A 25,494-nucleotide genomic window follows, 5' to 3' on the forward strand; every position below is an offset into this window, starting at 1 on the left:
TTTAAACTTTGACATATGGACACTGGGGTGTGAGTTTATGTTAAGAATTTTAGACGTGTTTAGTTACAGATATCGTATTTGATTCAAGAGAAGAACAACTCAGAGCTGCTGCTATTTCTTCTTTCACAAAGTTTTTCACTTTTTGGGAGAAAGATGTAAAGATTCAATCCATGAGCAGTGTGCAGGTTGTTGATGGTGATTATGCAGACGAGACCTGCGATGTTTTTCAACTTAAAATGTATTTATTTATTCAGCAACAAAGAAAACATGACTATTGCTGACATGAAACTGTGATTAGAAGTTGTCGTTGGTGCGTAATTACGCATCCATGGTGAGCTTGTGGCACCTGATGCTGTTGGATAAGAGGTTTTAGGAGCACCTGCATCTCCACCGCAACACCCTTCTCTTTCCTTCTTTCTTTCTCTCTTTCTTTCCTTCTTTCTGTCTTTCTTTCTTTGTTTCTCTTACTTGTGATCACGTTCAAATGTTTTTCCTCATATTAGCTCACAGAGATAGAATGATGGAAAAGATAGAAAGATAGAAATATGATCATTGAAGCTTAAAAGATGATTTATAAATGTTACATTTTGCAGCATCATATGAGTGAAAAAATCAATTTCAGTTATTAATTTCAATCCACAATATAGCAGAGAAATCCATGTTTTCCAACTCAGAGCATGTAAATTGAAGATTGAAATTATATCTTTTTTTCCACCTAAAATTCAAATGATTTGATGGAATTTCTTGATGCAGGATCCAGGTTGATCTCGTTCAAATTTTTCTTTCAGGATACTGACACTTGTTGATGATGCGGAAACAATAAAGATTCTCTCCTGCTCAAAGTTTAAATTTTTATTTTTGGACTAATTTGAGTCAAGACTCCATGAACCCACAGCCCTGCGTTTTGCCACTCAAGACGCTCTGATAGGCTGCTTGAGCTTCAACAGCGACACCCATTAAAGAGAGAGAGAGACTGATAAATGACCAGAGAGAGAGAGAGCGAGAGAGAGAGAGCGAGAGAGAGAGAGCGAGAGAGAGAGAGCGAGAGAGAGAGAGCGAGAGAGAGAGAGGTATAGAAGAAGTCTGCCCAGTAACAATCGCACAGCCGCGGTGGAGCTCTGAGGAACCATTGGCTCCGCGCACAGACACAGGGAGGAGGAAATAACTTAGACTGGAGAAAAAAAAAACTTTAAAGAGACATTTCCCCTACTTTTTCTCACAAGCACAGCTATAGAACCAACAAGCCTCGGATGGAAATTAACAGCTCTAAAGCTCTGAGGATTTTACAGTCCCGCAGTCTTCCCCTCATGCACTTCAGTCTTGTTTCATTCAAGGCTCCAGGACTTTGAAGTTGACTAAGAATAGCAGAGGGATTAGCATATTTACCCATGCAGATTCTCTTTGTGGCTGTATGTGAGGTTAAATTATTGGCAGTCATTTTTTTAATTATCTGCTCATTTACTTACATTCTGCGTTTCCACCTGCTTTGGTCAATTTTTTATTTATTTTTTTTAAATGGGGAAAATAGTGATTTATAGCAGGAATTGGTGAATGATTGGTAGATATGGTTTTTGTCCTAAAAACCAAACCAGTGATCGTTGGGTTGTCTTTAAGAGAAGATTATGCAAAAGTAAAAAAAAAAAAAAGTTCAACGCTGCTTCAAATTTCCTAGAAAGCTATCTCACCAACCACAAGCAGTTAGAGGCAGCTATTAAAAAAATGGTCGACAAAACGTGTGTGCGTGTGTCCTGTGTGCTCGTTCATGCTCCTCTGTAAGTTAACGTGCAGCCTTTATGGCCACATTCAGCCTCCACATGCGTCATCCTCAGCTCGCACTCAGTTCACTGAGTGCGTTGAAAAAAACAACTCTCAGACAAGTGGTTTTAATCAGAAATCAATACTAATTAATCACTTTCTTTGTATTGTTCTTTCTTTTTCCACCCAAACTTTATATCGACCCAAAGTTTATATTCAGTTTACATTCACAAGGAGCACTTGTTGCACTTTCGGGAGTGAAGTGGACTCATTGGAGCGCGTAAAACCTGTAAATGTGGTTATAATGCAGCAATGAACCGGACAGCCATTCATCTACACTAGGTTATGAGATAAGTGACAATATCATATGATCATCATCTTATCAAGATCCAGAAATAGGTGCAAAGAGAACACCTCTTTAACCTGACATCATCATACTTTCATTAAACATTTATCAGCGAGATATTTTTGAAACATCTAAAGAATGAGGACATATGTTTATTTGATCCCAGTCAGTCCTTAAATGTGCGTAAAATCCCTTTAAACTCGATTTAAAGTGGATTTTCTTTTGTGCCATATCTCTCCATGTATTGTTGCCTCTGCTTTGGTGACAGTTTGCAATGAAACAAGTTTACAGAGAAGTTGCCTCGCATGTCTGAGTGGAAGGAAGAGGAGTGAGAGCAGCGTGTTGCGTCTGGTCTATACAGAGGTAATGAAGTGAATTGCGTCAGTGGCGCACGCTGGGCAGGCTTGAAATGCATGCGCCTGCCGGAGCCAGGCGGATGAAAGTAGAGGCGCACTGTGGGGAGAGAGGAAAAAGTTCTCAACAAGGAGAGGCAGGACTATTCTGACGGAGCCCCTGCAGTCTCACTTTCTTATGCCTCTTATACACTTTCCCTGCCATCCCTTTCTTTGCGTTTTTAACTCCGCAGCACCGCTTTTCACCGCCACCGGAGAGAAATCCGACTTTTTTCTACTTAAGTGAAAGCACCAGCGGCACCATGGAGCTGCTCTGCCTCGAAATGGACACCGTCATACGAGCTCGTCCCGATCCCAACCTCCTGTGCGATGACAGGGTCTTGCAGAGCTTGTTGACCATCGAGGAGAGGTTTCTACCCCAATATTCCTATTTCAAAGGCGTCCAGAAAGACATCCAGCCGTTCATGAGGAGGATGTTGGCTACTTGGATGTTGGAGGTACACATCGAAACACCCGAGTGCTGACAAGCCTTATACAGGCTTATTATTTCCGTGCTCGACTTTTAAGCCTCCTGACTTGTTGCCATTGCTGCTTTGCTGAGCTCAGTTTGCATTTTACGGACAACACATCTCGCTCCCAGCTCTGGTTTCTCACTGTTTATTCCTCGTTTGACGCGTCGTTTTCTGTAGTTTTTCTTACCACGTTTAAAGTCCGCTCGCGAGGACTGCGTTTCTGAAAAGCTCGTGAAATCTGCGACACCGCTGAATTTCTTTTAAATGCCTCCCTCGCCGTGTGCGCAAGCTGTGTGTTGATTCTTTAATGTTATTATTTTACTTAGGCTGAATATTTCCATGCACACGTATGCACTCCCCGATGCGCTGCTGCCCTGCGCTCCGACATCGCCATGTTGGTTTTTTACAGGAGCGCTCGTGGCTTTAAACGGGACTTTACGGTGTCATAAACGCAATAACAGCGCACGAAGCCCGTCGGCATTGACAGAGGAGGGTCTTGGGTGTCCGCGGAATATAGAATTGATCGCAAAAAGCCTTGGGAACATTTTACGCATCTATTTTAAGTGTCGGAAGGGGCGAGGGCCTTATCTGTCTTCTTGCTCTTCCCCACGTCGCATTGCCTCACTCTGGAATTGTGTTCGATTCTTGTCCCCCGATCGAATATTTCTGATCAACACCCACATGTAAACATTCCCCAGGCTTTGAGCTTTATTTTCATGTCAATATTATCCCGGTGCGACCCACTGGAGATTTTTAATTAATTTTTGAAATGAACATATCGGCTCGGCGGTGACGCACGCCACACCAACCTCTCGCTACTCGTCTTTATTTTGACATTTTATTCATATTTACAGCGCATGAATTTGGATAGGAATTGTCGGATATGATGTGGAAAGGACCAATGAACATTATGATGTGAAAAAAACCGGTGTGGATAATTTATTTGTATTTTTAATTATTTTATGAAAATATGACGAATGAAAAAAAGTGTGTTTCCGTGTGCTGCGCTGTCGGGGTGTTTTTGGCTTCGGCTGATTGTGACTTGAATTCATTTCTTAGTCAGTGAACAGCAGGAATGTGACTCTATTGACAGTTTGTGCCCCAGACTTATTTCATTCTTTGTGAAATAATGCATTTCGATTTAATTCATGATGTCGCAACCGATTAGGGCTGGGCGCAAAATCTTGGCCGGGCCCCAACTATGTGTGTCATTGAATTTATACGCGCTCTTTATGTAATTAGACGTTTGTTTCGTTGTGTCATAAAGGTTTTATATACTTTTCAAGTGCTGGGAAATAAAGGCAGGTCACTGCAGGGTTGGTTGCTGCTGGCAGATGGTAAACTATTGCTGCATTGTCTCTTTTATTCAGGTCTGTGAGGAGCAGAAGTGCGAAGAAGAAGTTTTTCCCTTGGCCATGAACTACTTGGACAGATTTTTAGCCGTGGTACCCACCAAAAAGTGCAACCTGCAGCTGCTGGGTGCAGTCTGCATGTTCCTCGCATCCAAATTGAAAGAGACTCGTCCACTAACTGCAGAGAAGCTTTGCATCTACACAGATAACTCCATCAGACCTCAAGAGCTGCTGGTAAGCAACATTTGCTTCAAAAGGTTTTGTGCACAAAAACTTCACAGTGGCACCTCTTAGGGTTCATGATGTCATCCCAAGACAAAGTTATGTTTCATGACATGTTTCTGCATCATGTTAACTTTGTAGTCAACAGGTTTTTATTGCATTTGATTTTAAGGTAATAAAATGTGTTTGTTTAACAACTGAGCTGAGAACATCTCACTTCACACCAGAGCTGGTCTCGTTTCTCTAAATGTGTCGTCCAGTCTCCGCTCTGCACCGCTCAGTCATCAAAGATCCAGGAAAAAGCAGCAGCCCCTCGGTGAATTGTCCCACAAGGGCTCTCTTCACTGTACAAGACCCTGTGGACTTTACAGTATACTCATCCAGTCTGTGCAGTGGTCTACATCGCCATCTAGTGGCAGATATTTGCACAGAGCAACGAGGTCAGCTTGAACTCCAGCCAAAGTTCTGACTCTGTTCCTGTCAGGGAGAGAGAGACACAAGAGAAATTCAAGTTTGCCTTTTACAGTTTAACTTTCATCCAAAAATAACTGCACACGTTTCTGATGTTGTGTCATGCTGCTTTTACTTCTGACACATTATCCAACGCGTAGGTTACAGCATGTGTGCATATACATAACTGACAATTCAGGGCAGAGAAACATAAATGTCATTCCTCTGTGTCCTATTTATTTGATAAGGCCGCTCTGGCCTGATAACACCAGCTGTTTTCACCAGCACAAACCGATTAATTAACTGGGTTTCACATCAGATAAGTATTTCCCCGCTGCGGTGCTACACAAACATTCCTCGGTAAACAACAACCAATCCCACCCATGTTGTGAAAGAGTCCACATATTATGATTCAGACATGGCTGATGTTTGCAGGCCTGCCTCGCTGTCTAACTGGCGGGCGGCTTTCTGCCCGCCGTGCTGATTGCCGCAGCGTGCATTCCCCTGTTTCTTCACGAGCTTCTGTTGGTTTTGTTGGATAATTTTGTGGAATGTATTTCTACTTGAGAGTATCGTGTCAGATTTAATTTCCCTTCTGCTGAGCGAAGGGTTGAATGGTCAGCGGACTGAAGTCAGAGGATTGATGAGTAAACGGTGTCCATTTAAAAAAGTGGCACATGATTAACCTGAGATGGAGGTCTTGTAAGACAGCATGTAGACTGTTGCTGTGCTCAGAAAACTGAGTGCGTCCTACCTTTGTGCTCACTGTGCAGACAAAGCCCTCAGTCCTTGAACCGGTTTGCTGAGGCCTCCGCTCAGTGTTTCTGTATAAGGCAGTATTTTGGCTGACATGCAGATACAGGAAACAGAGATCAGCTGCTCAGGGCATGTGATCTTTTTTTTGTGTGTTTTTTTCCTCATCTTTGGTAACAATTTCTTGTAAAGAGAACCGCAATGTTACAAAGAAGGTGTGACCAGAGGAAGGCAAGTAGCAGAAGGAAGTGGGTGCCTGCCACTCTGTCAGCACAGAGCCTGTGTTGCAAGGTTTGTCACAGCAGCCCTCGCTGTATTGAATCTTGCTCGCTGGCACTGATGGAAAAGGCTGTTTGAGAGCGGGAGGCAGGAGGCAGCCATGATGCACAAGTAATCAACAAACCACTGCTGGGCGTTGTGGGATTGATCAAATAATTTAATCTTTGAGATATTACTCTCTTCAAACCAATCAGACGATTGTTTCACCCTTGAATCAAAAGGGCTTTAATTTTCTTATTTCCTCCCATATGAGTAGTTGTGAGTAGCATTGAGGAGATTAAAAATCAGACGAGGCTAAAAAAAAGAATGTCACTTTGAGCTGGGGCTTGTAGCAGGGTCTGCAGCAGCCATGTTGAATTGTCTCATGACTGAGTCCATGTGGTCTCTCTCTCTCTCTCTCTCTCTCTCTCTCTGAATGGGAAAATGAGGAGCATCCACAGTCGCAGTCACAAGTCTGCAGTCCGGAACCAAACCACAACATTTATTTCCAAAATTAGTCACCAACTATTCCGTTGATCACCTCCGCTGAGAAGTGAAAGTTCAACAACGTACTGAGAGAAGAGGGCACCACACCTATAGTGCCCCCCCGACATCAAACCGACACTCTTCTCACATCACATTTTCCCAGGAGACCCACATTAAAATGATTTGTGATAGTTTAGAGCAGTTAATGCAGGCATATTCGATAACACGGGGAGTTGAGTAATGTTCGATTTGAAGCCTTTAATTTAAAATGTTACCTGAGGATTGTGTTTCCCCTGAGAAACATAGGTTGTAAATGATTTAGAATAAAGTCTTGATCTTTTATTCAGCTCTTGACATTGTTTATATAAGTAGAACATAAGATGTAAAGGCTGAACCAAAGGGTAGAGACAGAATTGTAAGCGAAACACAGGATGCAATAAAGGAAATAATCACATTTAATGTTGTTGCGCACAATGAAGTGTTTTTATAGTTTAAATGAATTATAGATTGAGAAAAGAGATTAAATACTGTTTAACTTTCTAAGATAACAACGGTTTACTGCTGATCCTGCTCAACAAGCACAGCGTTCCTATCCATATTCACTGTACACACACACACACACACACACACACACACACACACACACTGTAGAACCTCTGGTGGGCCTCTTTAGGAAAGTCCCCAGATGCCAGACAGACAGACGAGGGAGGGAGGCAGTGTTGTGAGGTCACCTGAGTTGGTGGCGCTGCTGGTGTTTCTCTGTCCCAGGCTAGGCCAAGCAGATGCTAATGTAATAACAATAATGCTTAACCCCCAAACCCTCGCCACTGTACTGGGGCCCCCGGGGGCCCACAGTGTCACATTCACACACTTTCATTTGCAGTCTTGAACAGCTGTGTGTAAAACTGTCTCAGTATGTAAATATGTGGTCGTACTTTGTGTCACTGAAACACCCTCAGTCTTTCTCATTTTCGGTCAACTCTCTCTGCTCTCTCCCCCCTCCCTCCCTCTCTCCAGGAATGGGAACTGGTGGTGTTGGGGAAGTTGAAGTGGAACTTGGCAGCGGTGACGCCGAACGACTTCATTGAGCACATTGTGAGGAGGCTGCCGCTGCCTGAGGATAAACTGGCACTTATACGCAAACATGTCCAGACCTTCATCGCCCTCTGTGCCACAGGTAGGACGCAATCGGAGCTAATAGAACATTTGTTTTGTGTGTCCTAACAAGCAATCGAAATAACACTGGTCCACTGACCGTACAGAGTGCAATAAGTCAAATCTTATTTCTGCAGCGGGTTATGAGCCTTCCTCGCTTTATAACATGCGGCAACAGCTCTGAGTGCAGAGGTGTGCTGTGGGCCAGTCACGGCCCGCAGTAACTTAAGTGAGATGCATTACCTCCAGGGGGAAAATATTCTGCATAAGAAAAGCATGTGTCATGGAAGACATTTAAGTGATAGACTCTTAGGTCTGATGTCCATCATCTGTCTTCTCCCAGGCTGGTATGTGGTCGTGTTTTAGAGGCATATCAGTGGCTTGCAGAGCATCCAGTAACACTTCAAAGCAGATTTTGCCTGGTTGAGGGGCATTCCCATGTCGCACAGGGTCGAGAAGAGGAATGGACAGGGGCGGAGGCAGACGGGCTATTGTCTCTCCGCTCTTGAGGTGAATTGTTCCCTCAAGATCAAACATCCAGAGAGTCGTGGGAGGAACGGGGAGCCCTTAACATGATCTGAGGAGACGGCCCGGTGGAGGCAAGGGAAGACGCAGGAGAGAACAGAGGAGTTGGGGAGAGCCAGAGGAAGATATTGTTTTTGCTCGGGCATTTCTAAGGCATGTCATGTTTTCATATCTCTCCTCCCTCCCCTCTTCCCCGCACCTCCACCATCTTCTCACGCCTCCCCACCCTACAGCTGGCGGACATGATAGCTTTCCCATGTTGAGTTCCCATGTTGGGATTCTCTAAGGCAGGTTTCTCCTGTTTGCGCCACCTCTGACGCCTCGTTCAAAGATACAAACAAGTTCAGTGGAGTTCTTTGAAAACTGGCACCTCAACCAGCCCTTTAACATCCTTCAGTATTTATTTACTACAATAAGGCTTTTGTCTCTTCTTTCTTTCTCCCTTTCTGAGTGACTCACTATCACCAACACCACCAGCAGCTTCCATTATTTTGAAACTCTCAGACAACAATCCTTCATGGGAAAATGGCTTCTTGTGCTGACATCATTCACAGGAGTGTGTTTACAATTAGATCAATAGATACAAGGGAGGCGACAGGTATTTAAAACATAAAGCAATGGAATCCCCTGCACTGATTGTGCAATTGATATGACAGGGTGAGAAAAAACTCCTCCTCTCCAGATACGTTTTTTCTTTTCTTTGTTCTCTCGCGCCAGCAGAATAATGTGTGGAATGACAGCGTGTCAGTGATCGGACCTATTCCCAAAGCAACATTGTGAAAGACTCATGCACTTTGTCCTTAATTGCTTCAATGAGGCAGTGGAAATAAATTTATGAGCCTCCCAGAGTCGTCCTCCTGACATTGTGTTTTAGAGGGGAGACTTTCTGGAGTTAGCTCTGGATTAGCAACAGGTCATTTATCTGTGCATGCTCTCCTCAGACCTGTATCCAGGCAAACAGAGAGTGAGGGCAAGGCGGGGAAAGAGTGAGAGCGTGAGTGAGTCAACAATTTGATGCATCTGAACATCGCTGGGAAAATCGAAACCTCGTTTGCCGAACGTTCCCAGCCGTAAATCTTCAGGCTATCTGCTGAGAATCCTCCTCGAGCTGAGCTGAGAAGGTAAAGTCACGGCAGAAGGAGGAGATCTTTCAGGAGGATTTACATTTGCAAGACGTCTGACAACGGGTCACCTGTGGCCTTCCCATTTCATACAGTCCATTCAAATCACCACCCACCACTACTCCCACCACTGCTGTCCCTATACTGAAAAAGAAAACATGCATAAAACCACGGCTCTCTGTTTTCTGGGGAACAAGAGAGAGAGGAGGAGAAGTGGAGAATAAGGCCTCTCATTCCTAATGGCTCCTCTCTTTTGATGAAACAGTTCCGTTCGAGCCACTCGGTGGGATTTTGTCAGGTGGCGCAGGCTGGCTCTGTATTAATTAATAACATTGGCTGGCCCATTCACGACTATGCAAATGGCTCAGGGGGCTCAGCTAGAGGCTGAGAGAAAGGAGACAAAAGGCTCGGCCCTTACATTTCATATGCAGAGCCATGCGAGGGTCAGCGCTGCGGGGCCACTTGATAGGAAACACCAGCGCTTCCCTCAGGCAGGCCGCCGGATAATAGCCCAGAAACAAGCTCATTAAGGGAGATTATGAACCTCCATTCCTACACACAGACACCAAGCACTCCGAGCTTCCTCTTCTATTATTATTCAATTGAGGTAAAGTGGGAGAATGGATGGGGTGCATGGGGCAGACAGATGCACCCCAACCTGTCTTCTGCAGTTATTGAGCTCCGTCTTCGTGCCATATTGGCAGGGATTATAGTTTTTTAAAAATATATACCAACTCCAATAGTGCTCTCTGTAATGGTATGCATGGAATGGTGACAATGGATATAGAAGTTGATCAAAAGAAAATTCTGGATCGGGGCCAACAGTGCTGTCCAAGAGAGAGTCAATTGTCGTGGAAGACACAAAGAGCATTTTGATACAAGTTGGGATGTAAATAGCGAGTCGTTTAAGTAATTGAGTACTTTTATCTGTGGAAAAGTGTTTTTTGTGGAATGTGGAAGTGTCTTTGGATCGTGAGGAGTAACTTGATGATTAACTGGTTAGTTTTTTCCGAGACAAACTAATGATTCACCAGCTAACAAACATGAGAGAGCTTTGCCGTATGGCTTCACTTTCACTCTGATATATTTGTAAAAACTTTACCACAGAACAAGCTATTTGCTCTTATTGTGCAGAGTACTACAGTAAAGCCGAGGTTTACCTTTCCAAATATTATTTACAAAATGAGGGAGCAGTTTGTATAAACCTTGCTCTTCTCAACTTTCACGCAGTTGTGCCTGGACTCATATTTTCATGCCCAACACAGTATATTTCACTGTTTGTTTTGTTATACAACCCAAAAACACAAAAGTCAAATGTTGGATCACATGTTGAAATACACTTCATCCACTGTATTTAATTTTTATCTCAGAACAATGAAGAAGTGCACTGCTATCCAACTGTCATGAGATAATTAAAAATTAAAAGTTTTTTTCTTGTATCCCCCAAAGCTTTCCAAGTCATGCGCCCAAAATTCAGGAAGGGAACATGTACATTTTTATGCAACACTGACCACTCAGATGTTCAGAAGTGACTCATGCATTTAGGATGTTAAGTTTCACTGGTCCAGAGGCAGGAATGCTCCGTGTTGCTTTCTCTCCAAGCGGCTGCTGCGCGGAGAATCCCCTCCAGGCTCAGCTCGGCATTCTGGAGATGAATGATTCATCTTCAGATGTGGTCAATGAAAAATTCTTTACTGGTGTTTGTTTACATAAAAGCCCCTTCATGTTCGATGAGTCAGAACCCCAACAAATTGGCCACTTGCTCCAACAAATTATCGTCCCTCACCATCATGTCCGGTCTGGCTGCATCGTCAACACACAGAGCAGGAAGACACTTCCTGACCGTGTTCGCCCAAAAATGTGACACAGAGTGAATCATTGAGTGGCACGTCCTGAGTGTTCACCCCCTCACCTCGCTGGAGTAATCAGCACCACACTCTAAAATACTGCGGCCAGCTGACTCACAGTAGAAACATGAGGAGATAGGTTTCTTCTTAGGATGCTGCAGTTATCCACTAGAAATCAAAACGCCTTTAATATGTTTAATGGAGGTCACGGTAACCACAGACTAATATTTGTGAAGTAAATGTCGGTGACAGCTGGAACGACATGACACCAGAGTCTTAGCGTTATTCTTTCTCTATGGACGCAACTTCTGCTCAGCTCCTGATTGTCTGAATCTGATCAGCTACACATATAGACGATCAGAGTACAGAGTTAGCAGTTTGCAATGTGAAGGAAAGAGAAGCCTCATGCTTTCCCCCATTCAAACTTCTATAAATCTGTATGCTCCCCATCTGCAATGTTGCCAACGCCTCAAGGCTGCAGCTGTGACAGTGGAGATGATGGTGCAACACTGAAAAGAGTTGTCACAGGATGCTATAATTAAACAGGAATGCTGTTTTCTGGCTAATGACTTGAAATCAGTTTGAGCAGGCTGCATGACTCAGACTCTCCCAAGTTTTTTTTTGCGCTCGTCTACAGAGCAACTTGTCTGGAACAAGACTGGAATGGAATATGACAGATGGCAGTATCGCAGCGTTATTATTTAACTGGTGATTTCTCGAGGAGCTACATTAGGTGAACCATCTGAGCAGCTCTCCACAGATGTGTTTGGACTACCCGGCCATGTTTCATTAATGCTGAAACTTACTGTCATGCCAATCCCAAAATGATGTTTGTTTTTGGCCTTAATCAGTCAACAGGCTGCGGGTCCTCGTAATGCTGCTCCTTTAATAAACAAGGTCAATAAGGGCTACATGTATAGAATACAAGACTCTGATTTATAGCGCTGGAGTGAGAGGAAAGGGTGAAAAGGAGATCTTTTTTCTTTCTTTTTTTGGCTGTTGTTCAACTTTCCAGCTTTAATTAATTTACAAGTTTAATGTGCATACTGTGCATAGCAGCCACCCAGGAGGAGTGGGCCATGTAGGGAAGCAGACTGTGTGACCAGAGGCCTGAGGATGAAGTTTCACGGGGTAGGAACACGGAGGAATGGAGACGAGGGGGCACCGGGAGGAGAAAGGGCCATTGAAGGGGGTGAGAGGCGTGCAGGCCAGGCCAGCCAGCCGCTGCTCACAGGGAGCTTTCCATCGCAGGCGTCCCCACTCAGCTACATACACTGTTTATCCTCAACATGAATACCAATGAGGGCCTCCTAAAATACGGTCATTCTTCCCCCCACATGCAGCAGCCACCAGGCCGGAGTGTCAGCCCGCATCGGCTGCACGCGCGCGTCCTTGTTCTGCTACAGACCTGTCTTGTCTTGAGTGCGAAAAATCAGCTTGCTGCCCACTGCCCGCCACTCAGCTCTCCCACAAACCTTCATCTATGCCGAGTGTGTGTGTGTGTGTGTGTGTGTGTGTGTGTGTGTGTGTGCGCCTGCATCTTAAAGCATGTAGGAATTGGTTCATTGTCTCACGCCGCTGTCTCTGAGTTGTCTGCCTCCCTGCCTGTCAGTCTGCACTCACTGCACACGTACAGTAAATCCGTGTATGCCTTTGTCCTTTTACCCCTCTATAGAAAGTTGTGCTCTTACAGCAGTGATGTAATGCCGAGGGGCTTTGTGCGCTCCTTCCTCTTGGCTCGAGGTAGCCTTTAATAAATCGCCCCTTGGCAGAGGCCCAGCTGCTAACACAGGGGTGTATAATAAGTTCATTTATTTGTCAACACTGAGCCCACAAGATGAGAAAGAGCCTGGCTGTGCATGTTAAAAAGGCAGTGAGGGGCTGCCTTTACAGCTATCAAAGGGCCCACCTCTTTGATTCCACATAAAAAAGAAGGAAGAAAAATCTCCTTCAGAGCCATTGCGTGCAGTTTGCTTTGCAATTGAATATGGCAATATGTTAATGTGCAGGCTGTTTCTTTGCCCCCACTGCCCACTCCTCCAGTCCATAGGTGGCCCAGGAAGAGAGGCATGCTTGTGGGGTGGGTGGAGGGGTTGATGGGAGGCAGGAGTTGAGGGTCACTGGAGGGCGACTCTTTTCTTCTCCCAAAACCTCACAAGATTCTGGACACAGACTTAAGAGTGATGTGCCGCGGAGTTGTCTACACCCTCTCCCCTCGACACGCCCACCACCTTCCCTTCTTATTCTCCTTGTCGCCATTCCGGCCATCCCTTCCTCTTCATCTTCCTTCCCCCCAGTTGACCCTCGTGCGCAACCCCCACCCCATCCCCGGCCACAGTCTTTTTGTCCGGCCTGTCTCACTGAATTGTTATCAGCAGAGACGGGATGGATGCTGTGTCTCTCAATTGGGTGAAATGAGGTGATGACTCTGGACAATGGAGTCACACTCTTCTTCCTTCCCCTCTTGCAGGTCCGCCACTCTATTAATATGCTAAAAGATAGGAGGGCCGCCAATGCAAACCGCTGCCTGTTGTAGCAACAAAGACCGGGGCATGTGTGCCATTCACTGCCCCCATCTGAGCAGGCCATGTGTTGTCCAAAGAGAAAGGTAGAAGTTGAGCAAGAAAGAGAGAAAGGAGTGTGTGTGTGTGTGTGTGTGTGTGTGTGTGTGTGTGTGTGTGTGTGTGTGTGTGTTTGTGAAAAACTCTCGCTCTCTCTCTGTCTGTGTGTCTCCCTCGCTCTCCCCCTGTATGCCAGTTGCCTTGCCTTTTCGGGCTTCTGGCCCGTTCACAAGCTGTCTCATTTGCATTATGAATGACAGTGAGGGGAGCTAACAAGGTTATTGGTCTTTGAGACGCACGCCTGTGACCACACGTGGAAAAAGGACCTACAGCAGTGAGCATTGGCAGAGGCACTGAGCCTCTTTATTCCTCCCTTTCCAAGCGCTATGGGGCTTTTTTCAGCAAGCACACGATTTACTCAGGAGATGGAAGAAAAGGGGCCGGGCTGGGGAGAGGGGGACCGGGGTGGGGAGCGGGTGAGGGTGGTTGCTTTTCAGCTCCTTTACAAGCCAAGTGAACCCTCATTATCCAGGCCCCTGGTCATTAGTGAGCGCTGCGTTCGGACCTGGTACAATAGAGGGATTATTTATTAGCTGACTGCTAGATTACCAAATCATATTGTCTCTGGGAGGGATGTATCTGTGCCCTTTTGTGTGGAGCGCATGAATCGAAAGTGTAATTTAGAAACCTCACCAGGTGAATAACAACGAGAGATGCCTCTTTGTATAAACTGCAAAAATTCACCTCACTCAAAACACGTTTAACTCAACTGGTGTTTCTCCCTCTGACAGATTTCAGATTCGCCATGTACCCCCCCTCCATGATTGCTACAGGAAGTGTGGGGGCAGCGATCTGTGGCCTGCAGCTGGATTCAACTGACCAGTCACAGTGGGGCGACAGCCTGACAGACCTGCTGGCTAAAATCACAAACACAGAAGTGGTGAGTTTCATTTATAACACCTCAGTCACATCCGGAGCTTGGTGAAACTAGAGATATATATATTTTCTAAAATAAAAATGTAAAAAATGCAGAATTCCAGTGTGGTCTTGTTAGTCATGGTTTTGCTGAGAGCTCAATACTTGTGTCTGGAAAGTCTGGAGCGATGTTTCTGAGTAATGTTTGACCAAGGAGCAGTAAACATGAGTATCTCTGCAGGTATCAGTGAGGTGAGCAGAGGTTTTTTAATCTGTGCACAGTTATTAAAGGGACTCTGTGACTCAGCTGCTGCTCTGTTGGAAGCTTTTCATCTCCTCCTTCAGTTTACATCTCCTGTGAAATGCCACAATGAAATCATCTTATTACCACACACACACTTTGCAATCTATTAACAAGCAAATGCTGATTAGTCAACCTGCTTGTAAAGGTTGTGTGTTTGCAACAGATGGTCGTTGGGATGTTGAAATCTCACACTCAGATTTGGCTTCTTGTTCATCAGGCTCCTTAATCTCATTTTGAGGGGTTCTACTATGTGTCATAAGAAGAAATATCAGAAATGAGGATTAAGCTAAAAACTAAAATATCCTCCCTCCTTAGAATAAATGATCACCATGCTCCAGATGATTGCATACATTTATTTTCCTCTCCATCAGTCCGCTCCCCTCTCCTCTCGCATAAAGAGTCCTATAAATTGAGCCGGGTTGAGAGCATATACAGAGTATGCTCTATCACTGACAGGAATGCAGGCCAGGCCGTTGTGTGGCTGTCTGGCTGCAGTGAATGTTGCGGTGGCTGGTGAGTTTGAGTCCAAACACAGGCAGGGCCCTCGGCTGACTCCGAGATGCCTGGCTTTCATCACACGGATGCAAGAGGGCTTCAGTTCGCTGCAGGCGTGAGTAGGTGGGCAGAACTGCAGAGGGCGAGGACAGTGACACTGGGACACGATAAGTGAAGTTATTGAGTCCCTTTGGGGAGATTTGTTCTGTGCATTTTACCAGTCCTAACTGTTCAGAGGCAGTGGGCAGCCACTGAGCCGTGTCCAGGGACCAGCTCCAGCTCTGAGGCCAGCACCTTGGCACAAGAAGTCCAAACATGATGAAAATGGCTTTTGGTTGGTAATAGCAGACTTAATATAAACACCAACATTTGTGTCCTTGTGTGTGCGCTGCACAGGGAGCGGCTCAAAGGCTGTGACACTGATCCCAAGCCTCAAGCCCTGGTATGTTAAATTCTGTCTCAAAAGGAGGCGAAGCAGGAGGAGGAGGAGGAAGAAAGTTGTTGAAGTGTGAAAAGGACACTGAGGGGGTGTCGTGCCTCCCTCACGACAATCAGCCCTCTCTCATCTCCTCCTATGGTTCCTAATGCATCACTGCTGGAAAGCATGGCTCCCTCTGGTGCGAGCTGTGTGAAGTCTCGCCCAGCAGCTGAGGAAAAACAAATAGCTGGCCTCAGCAGCACAGGGCCTCAGTGTGTTTAGGCTGCGAGGTCGTAGACTTGAGGGAATTAAGTCGCTCTGTGTCTCTATGATCAACTCCTCACATTCCTGGATTCGGACAAGCCATGGCTCTCAGTAAACACAGGAGGCAAAGCACAGGGCAGCCTTCCTAATTCAACATATATGAAGGGCTTTAGTGCAAACTGCAGAGGAGCCAGCCAAAATACACGCAGAGTGTCTTTTCGTTTATAAAGTTACTCACATCAGACTTGTGCACCACTTGTGATTTAACATTAAAGTCTCAGGACAAATGCCCAGAAGTTGTTGTGGCGCCTGGGTTATTGACACATTTTGCCATGGATTGAGCTTTTAGATTTTCACACACCAAAAAACACTAAATGTTGATCATTGACCATGTCGCGTTAACACTCGCCCCTCTTTTCCCACAAGCTGAACCACTTCATACGTCAATTCAACATCCAAGGGACACCTCAACCTCACATTCGACGTCAGTCACCGGGGTGGCGGTGTAGAGTGTAAATGTGTACACACATCGCTCTGTATTTTCGCTTTAGCGGTAGCCAGTGGAGTTGCTCCTCGTTGCGAGTCCACCAGAGAGCCAGGCAAAATATGAAGGAGAAGATAGTTTCGCCAACCTCTGCAGCCACTGCTGCCAACAGCATCATGACCCCCCCCCCCCCCTGTGGTTTTCCAGTGGAGCCGAGATCAAGCCAAGTCACCATTTCGGACCGCTGGAAGAATGTGTGTAGCCTCACAAACACCTGGTGTGGCCAGGGGGGGCTATGTGTCTGATGAGCTGAGTCATAATGTGCAAAGAGAACATGTGTCATTTGTGTTGAAAGATCAGTTGTGATTCTCGAATATCCATCAATGGAAGCTGCAGTAAGAAGCTGGAAAACGTGCTGCAGGACATTTAGATTCCTTGTGAGCTTCAAGAAGGTCAAGTGTTTTAATCATGAATGAGTAAAACAGGAAATAGTGGTTAGAGAATTGTGTGGGTTTAAGGCCATCACTTCCTACATCTTATCATTTTTTGGCTTTTTCTCTTCTCATTCATGTTTTTTTTTCGGTCACAGTCACACACTACAGCACATTCTACACGGCCTGTGCAAAGAAGGAATGTCACACCTTCATTCCACAGTGTCGCTCTGTGTATGAACACACAATGGGTTGTTCTACCTTTCTGCCGGAAGCGGAGGTATAGTCACAGAGCCGGACCGACTGGGCAGGATCTCTGTGAGAGACACCGGAAACACATCTTCCTCTTTTTTTCTGTTTTTATTCCTCTTTCTCTAATCACCATGTTTCCACTGTGGCCCAACTATCACTGAGCTGTTTTCAGTCAAGTTGCCTGATGGCTGGTAATGAAGTTTAAATGTGACTTTTTTATTTCTTTTCAGCAGTAATGTGTTAGAGCCTTGCAACAAAGATGCATTTATTAGGGAAGATTATCTCAGTTAACACAGCCTGCAGGCTCCACTGCTTGTGGTGTTCGGGCACGCAGGCTGAAGAAAGAGAAAGGTCACATTCTCTATTGTGACTCGTTGAAATTCAAGTCATGTGGTGACTCCTTATTTCCAGCGTTAGCCCCTAGAGTCCTTGAAATCAGTAGTATATGTCGTCAGTGTGTGTGTTTGTTTCAGCTGTCTGACCACCAACTCCTACCAGAGTAGCTAACACCGTCTTCTGTGGTGCAGTCAGCAGTTTAAACACATTCCACGGCTTCACACATTTCTTCCTTTTGGTTTTCTCCGTCTGCACGACTTCCACCTACTGCCGGTGTCACAAAAGCCGCCCAGGGACAAGAAACACATATGCTGTATTGTTGCAGTGTGATGTATGAGATTGGATAGAGAGAGGACTGTAACTACAAGGGCGGATCTGCGTTAGTCATGTGTCTTCCGGGGGCAGAGGCTACAAAATAAGATGCTTCAGGAAAGCTCTACCTCCCATGGTCAACTGTGCCGTTTGCCCCCCTCAGTATGCAAGTACCTAGAGCTCCTCTGAACACAGTATTGGTGTTTCCAGTAGTCACACATTGAAGTCATTAAAGTTTCTAGAGTAAAGCCCATGGGGCTTGGCATGGGATCCGAACTGCCGCTCTAAAGAGCAGCAGAGACGGGGGGAGACTGTCTTTTAAGCAGCATTCTTGCGGTAAGACACAGGCAGTTCCTTAACATGTTCTGCGCTTTACTTAATTTTCTCACCGGAATTGAGATTTTATGACCAATGGGGCGCATGGGAAGATTTTGTCTGTGTGTGTATGAGAGAGAGAGAGAGAGAGAGAGAGAGAGAGAGTGTGTCCACGTTGGCGGCCAACCTCTGGAGGAGATTAAGGGACAGACGCTGGTCGGGTTTCCTCCACGTCAGACCCGTTGCTGGGGGAAACGTTCTCCTAGAGGCGCCCACCCCAGACCAGACCAACCCCCTCAACATCAAATCAGATTCAGATTGTGAACAAAAAACTCTCCAAAAACTATTTTTTGCTTATTAACAATAAATGCTGGAGAACTAAAAATAAAAATTATGTCAAGGCAGGAATTACTTCATGCAGATTTAAGATATCAGTAAAAAATTTAACCTGAGACATTTTATAGATTCTACTCTTAGAAAGAAGAAATCCCCTAAAACGTTGGCAACACAATGCCCGTCTCACCCTGTGATGTGTCCGGCTCTCTGACCTTTGACACCATGACCTTTCGTCACTGAGCCGTGCTCCCAGAGAGCGGTTCTCATGCGAGCGAGGTCTCAGCTCTTACTTCTCAGCAGCAGCAGCACCAGGAGCTGTAACACAGACTCAAACTGTGGCCCATCAGGTTTAAATTAGCTGTGAATTTCTAAAGAATGTCTCCCCGCTCCACAAGTGGTACACTTTCACCCGTCCCTCCGGCCATGAGCGCTCTCAGTTATGTTATGCATGCACATGTGTTGCAATGTTTCACCACCAGAGAGCAGTGTGAACTCAGAGTCTGACAAGAGTGTTCACATTAGTTTGTCGTCTGCTTTATCTTGAATGACATGTCGTGGCTGCTCCTCACCCCACAACAGTTTGACCTTTCTCGTACTCTCCTGCGAACAATCCATTCAGCGCTCCTCCAACTGAGCCCTCCTCCCCCTTCCTCACGTCTCCCCTCCTCCCCAGTGAGTTGCTCTCTCTCCCATGCTGCCCTGTCCCCTCTGTCAACCCTCCATCAGGGAAGGATATGAGGGCTCAGCGCTGGTGAGAGGCTCCCGTCCCAGGTGGATTCTCAGATTGCCGCCGCAGCCTTTGATGGTGAAAGGCAAGCCGGCCGGGTCTCAGATGGATCCCCTGCAGGCAGGCAGGCACACAGACTGGCTCTCGTTAAAAAAGCACCACCTTTGTGTTCCCACAGGAGGTGGATGTAATTAACATAGCTTTAGTACTACCTGTGTTTTCAGCCGCTCTGTTGTCAAGGCTACTTCTGTATTTGTTTTGTGTGTGTTTGGGAATGGCTGGGATAGGTGGGTGGTGGGATAAAGGAAGTCGTGGTCTGCATGCACACGCTTGTCTGTGCATGTGCGTGTGTGCACATGAGAACTATAGGGTCGGTGTTCGGTGCACAACCCTGCAGGACTGATGTCATGCTTGGGTCTGGTCTGTGTTCAGCCTTGGCAGAAGCTGGAGCTGCTAAACAATCTGTGGTCATTTAAAACCCCCGGCCTCAGATGCCCAGGGGCCCATCTGCTGCCACATCAGGGGCCCCTGGTTCTCATGCGCTGACTATAGTTTTCTGATTTTTCTTGTTGACTGTAACACATTTTTGCAGAAGCCCATTTCTCCCTTAAGAGCTGATTAAACTGCTTATATCTTAATTAAAGGCTGAGCAGATGGAAAAGGTTCATGTACTTCATGTGAGAATAAAAATATTTTTAGGCAAACAACCTGCATGGATTTAAATCTTAAACTTTTAACTACATGAAAAAGACTGTTTACTTCATTAGGTCCTATTAGAGACACAAAATGATCCTCAGACAATGTTTTTCCAAGTGTCAAACATTTTTAATGTTGCTGTTCAAGAAAGTTTTTCTGGCTTGATTTGGAAAAGAGAGAAACTTCCTGCCTCTGTATTAGCAGATTAATAATGATATATATTCTGACAGCTCGTTCTCTGCCTCCCCTTGCTTTTGCAGGATGTTCTGAAAGAGTGTCAGGAGCAGATTGAGCGCGTGCTGGTGAGCAGCCTGCGTGACGGGCGGCAGCAGCAGCAGCAGCAGCAGCAGACACAGAGGGGCCCCAGCGGCAAAGGTCTGGATGAGCTGGATCAATCCTCCACCCCAACGGACGTCCGTGATGTCAACTTGTGAACCACCAGAGGGCGTCGTTGCACAGGATTTCCACAAAAAAAAAAGAAGCATCATGAAAAAAAACCCCCTCAATTTTCTTAAAAGCAGAAAAAAAAGAACAAAAGAACAAAAAATGTTAAAAACACAAGCCCTTTAAAAGAAAGAGAACAATGCTTGCTAGTTTTTTTTTTTTTTTTGTAGATTTTCTGTTCTTCAAGTCAAAAGAAAAACAAAATGCCTGCCCTAAAAAAAAATTGATTTTCTATGATGTTTAAAGCAACAAATTAGATTCAAGATGAAGCTCTGTGGTGCCTTGGATATACAGAAGGGAAGCCAATCATATTTGCATTCTGCCTTTGATTGTATAGTATGATCTTTAAATTATATCTTAACCATAGCTTGATAATGAGGCTGTTGTGGTAGAAGTTGTGGAGACCATTAAGAAAATTGCATACATGGGATCACAGCGGGGCTCAAGATTTCTCTCTCTCTCTCTATCTCTCTCTCTGTCTCTCTACATTTAGTTTTATATGAGTATTATCACTATTACATTAGTGGCTGGTGTGAGGGAGGACACGTGTCCCAGCTCCTCGACCATCAGAAGGTCCACGTGTGTGTGTGTTGAGGATGAGACAGAGGAAGCTGTGAGAACATTATGCTAAAAGTTGGTGGGTCCCAATTCCAGGGAAGAGATGGGATTGTAATAATTATTAGTAGTATTCGTAATATTATTATTAATATTATTATTGGACATATTTTGGAACTGAGTAGTAGAGATCAATAAGCTCCTTTTTTCAGGCTGCTTGTGTGCGTCAGTTTGTAGGTGCAAGCGTGTGCGTGTTTGTATGCCAATTTGCATGCGTGCCTGTGTGTGCATGCGTATGCGTGTGTGTGTGTGTGTGTGTGTGTGTGTGTGTGAGAGAGAGTGAATGCTACATGTGATCCTGTATCCATATTAGCAGTGTGTATCCTACGGCGTGAGGCACTTAAGCAAAGTCAAGTCGTAGACTCATGGTTCTATGTTGAACGTCTACGGAGCCCGAGGCTACACACAGTTTGTCCATCAGTATAAACAGGGCATCCATGCTATATCACTGCCTTCATGCATTAACAGTGCATCACGGTTCATTGTTGCCCAGCAGTGAGCTCGTGTGCACGGACTATGAGTGAGAAAGAAAAAGATTCAGCGAAGGAGGATGTGGGCGAAGGGGACTTCTGCTCAGAGCCCCTTAAGTTTTCCTGAGGTGCCTCACCTCGGACTCTGAGGTCACGTGAGGTGTTTGTTTTATTACTGCCATTCGGTTAATGACATATTACAGATACTTTGCTCTTTTTCACATTGTTACGATATGGTGTTTCCTCAGTCATGAAAGGCTGCTGTGAGTCCGGACAGAGGAGCAGAGACCTCTCGCACGTGCAGAGTGAAATGCACATGTAAAAAAAACAGGAGAGGGCGATGTCTTGAAGAAAGTGATGCTTTTCATAAAAAAAGGCTGGAGGACGTTAGACTCCTCTCTATTAATGAGCAGGGGTGCGGTATGGAAAGCATGAGAGAGACAGAGACACTGTGGAGCTGCACGTGGGTGCAGGGCACAGGACAGTAGAACAGGGAGGACGTTAGAGACGCAGCGGTGGACGATGATGATTTAAAAAAGACGCCTCACAATAAAACTCTCTGTTAATCTGGGTTAAACTTCTTGTGAACGATGTCTGCTATCACAAAGCTAAGTGAACAGACATGCTCTAAGTTTCCATTCACACAGAAGTGAAATAAGGAACTGAGACACTGCCAGATCATGCGAGGATGAACTTTCTTGGGGGTTTAGAGGAGAACAGGATGATGAGATACTGTCAATGCATCTAGAGTCCCACATGGGGCTGTTTTCAGCTCCCCTATTTGATTTCAATGGCAAAGCACTTTGAGAACATGCTCCCCAGGAGATGAGCAAAATGAAATGTGTTGGGTGGTGATTGGAGGTGAATGGATGTTTTCCTTTTTTTTTTTTGGTTTTATTTTCCTTGTTAGCCTTTTCTTTGGTTTACTTTGTAGGGCTGGTTTCCCAATCATCAGACATACCCTTGTCACGCAAGAGTCAAACTCAAACGGCTTTTCACACGATTACGAGACGAGAGGACATTCCGATCATAAAACATTCCGACCCGAGCTAAGTGCGAGTTGACGGGGGGAGTCTGACCGTTGCAGAGAGTTTGAACAAACACAAAATGCCAACATGAATCGCAAAATGCCGACACACACACACACACACACACACACACACACACAAAAAACACAAGCATACACAGAGTTCACTGATCCATGGGTTCTGTTTGATTTCCTTTTACTTTGTCAAGAAATGAAATATTTGTTTTTACTTGAATTTTTCTTTTTATTTATCTGTAACACAGCCACAGATAGTCACACGGGGCGGCGATGAGCTACAGGAGCGGGTGGTTGTAACATCGACTATTTGCACATGTTCTTCAGAGGGCAATGAGGTTTGCATTTCTTTTCAAGACGGAGCAGAGCCTTTGCTCTAAAAACCACCTTAACTGATGTGTGTCGCAGTGGTTGGTCAGTTGTTGTTTTGTTTTTTATGGTGCTGGCTTTTGTCGTTGGGGCTGATCGTCTGTCAGTGAACACATCCGTCCCCTTGTGAGCTTTGCTGCTTCAAATCATTGGGGGTTCATCAGCCAGACAGACGTCAGCACAAAACAAGGTTTTTCTTTTTTTTTTTTGTCCTTTTTGTTTTTGAACGGGACACACGGCTTTGCCACAGTAAGGTGTCTTTGACTTGATGCTTGAGTTTTTTCATGACGGTATGTGACTTTGCTGAGTAAATGTTTGTCAGACTGAAGAAAATTGTGGGGATCTAATGTTTCAGCGATGTTTTTCAGTAAAACTGGGCAATTGAATGACACGTTTGCCAAAACATCCCGTGTATGAATATTTGATATCACCCCTTCATTTTTGCCTCTGTTTGTCTGATGTAAGCTCTCTCCCAAACTTAAATGGTTGTGATTTTCTTTCCTGCAATTTGTTGTTGCATGTGTTATATATTGAGACCACCTTTTACAATTTGTGTTTGATATATTTTATGGGGTGACCAGACCCGCAAAAGGGTTTTTCTAAGATTTTAGAGATACTGTATTCCAAAGTGAAGAGAGGACCGAGGAGGAGGTGTGAAGACATCAAGAAAAAAGTGTCAATATTTTTATTGAGTTGTTGTTGTCTTTTTGCGCTGCTAAAAGCTATGAATTTGTTTCATTTATACAAAAAAAAAATAACATTACCTAGTTGTGATGTGTCACTTGAGTGTGCTGCTATTTTATAAACATTTGTATTATAATATAATTATTTTACTGCTTAAGAGATACATTCAAAAAAAACGAAGTAGATGGTGATAGAAGAACATGAAATGAGTACTCGACTGGAAATGTTCTTTGTACAGTTTGACAGTTTGCTTAGATAGCATGTCTCCTCTCCCCCTTTATTTTTTATCTATTTTGCTCTCCTTCTTCAGTCACATTCTGCATCAGTGGTATTTCCTATACCTCAGGATTACTGGACAAGATAGAAAATTCACAATCCGTCACCTATACCTCTGCAGTTAGGGAAGCCTGGATCGGAGGAGAGAGAATACACATTATCATTTTTGTGGATGAATCCCACTGTCTTAGTGGGAAAACGACTTGCTCAGTACGATGGGAAACGGGAGACATGCAAGGCTTCCACTTGGACTCAACACCTATTGGAGGGGGGGCACAACAAGGCAACATTATCTTGGGGTTTTAACACAGTTCGTTTGTTTCTGTTCATGCTGGTGCTACATCTGATTTGTTGTGTGTGAGAGGAGGGAAAAAAACAGCGTTCCTATGAAGGCCAAAGTGCAGTTCTTGCTTTATACAACCACAATCACTCTGAATGTCAGTAAACATGGATTCCGTATGTTTCTGTGTACACCATTGTAACTGCCACAAAATAATGGGTTCAACCAAGTCTGTCGTGTCCAACCATAAATATTCTGATATCTGGAAGTTTGAATGGTGCAGATTTCCCTTTGAGTTGCCTCCCCTCCACAATAACTCATATCATGTACCTCAAATGTCTGTTGCACAACCTCTGGTCAATAAACGTCTGCTTTAAAGGGTGTGACACCACATCAGCTCACTATTTCCCACGCCTCTGTTCCTTGTCGGATGTGTGCTTACAATTTGTTTGTCGTGATCAAATGATAAGTGTGTGTGAGTGTGTGTGTGGGTGCTAAAGCTCAGGAAATACAGTTGTTGACCACCTTAAAATCCCTGGTGTATATACCAAGATACTGAAATATGATGGAGAACATATGGACATGTAAATAAATCTAATTAGCTCATTTAATGGGGGGTATAAGATAAGATAAGTCTTCATCAGTGTCCCAGCTCCTCTATACAGGGACATTTGAAGAGTTACGGCAGGAAAGGTGTTCGCAAACATTAAGAAACATCAATAAAAAATGGAAACATGCAATAAAACACAAGGAAATTTAAAACATGGAAATAATACATAGCCTACAGTGTAATTACAGTACATTATATTCTGAATAAAGATGACTTAACAGGAAGGTCAGGACTTATTTTAGTTATTTATTCTTTATTTGGTCCCAATACGATGAAATTTCTCTTCTATCTGAGAGTCTTGGTCAAATCAATTACAACATTGACAAATAGTACACGGTAAAATAAAATCAAGAACAAATGATTCAAATATAAATACATGTAGGAAAAATAACACACAAACACAGCAAATGGATTAAAAGTAAGAAACATTTATAGAAAAATCAAGAGATCTGTGGCTGAAATGAATTATAGAAAATAAAATACACGTTAAAAACAATAACATGGTTCCGTGACATATGTAAAATCGTATTCCCTTTTTTACACTTATTCTTACACTTGTTCTCACACTTGTTCTTATTCTTACACTTATACTTATACTTACTTACTTATATAACCTTTACTTGACCAGAGTAAACTTAGTTACTCATGAGCTTCTGTGACAGGGGAAAGAAGCAACATCTGCCCTCCAGTGGCCACATGCTGTAAGAGCAGGATTGTTTTTAT

General features: G+C 44.5%; 1 protein-coding gene and 1 long non-coding RNA gene across 2 annotated transcripts; one reads left to right on the plus strand and one right to left on the minus strand.

Annotated features, from left to right (window-relative positions):
* Window positions 1–1,493: 1,493 nt before the first annotated feature.
* Window positions 1,494–24,565, plus strand: ccnd2a (cyclin D2, a). Its single transcript, XM_020078448.2, has 5 exons — window positions 1,494–2,951; window positions 4,337–4,552; window positions 7,505–7,664; window positions 14,488–14,636; window positions 20,242–24,565. Exons 1-5 carry the CDS (start codon window positions 2,757–2,759, stop codon window positions 20,413–20,415), a joined length of 894 nt encoding a protein of 297 aa, XP_019934007.1. The 5' UTR covers window positions 1,494–2,756; the 3' UTR covers window positions 20,416–24,565.
* Window positions 4,657–5,966, minus strand: LOC138410795 (uncharacterized). Its single transcript, XR_011243389.1, has 2 exons — window positions 5,745–5,966; window positions 4,657–5,017 (listed from the first exon to the last, which is right to left on the minus strand). It is a non-coding gene; the product is annotated as an uncharacterized lncRNA (long non-coding RNA).
* Window positions 24,566–25,494: the final 929 nt, after the last annotated feature.

The sequence above is a fragment of the Paralichthys olivaceus genome, chromosome 7, assembly GCF_024713975.1.
Source record: "Paralichthys olivaceus isolate ysfri-2021 chromosome 7, ASM2471397v2, whole genome shotgun sequence".
Classification (NCBI taxonomy): Eukaryota; Metazoa; Chordata; class Actinopteri; order Pleuronectiformes; family Paralichthyidae; genus Paralichthys; species Paralichthys olivaceus.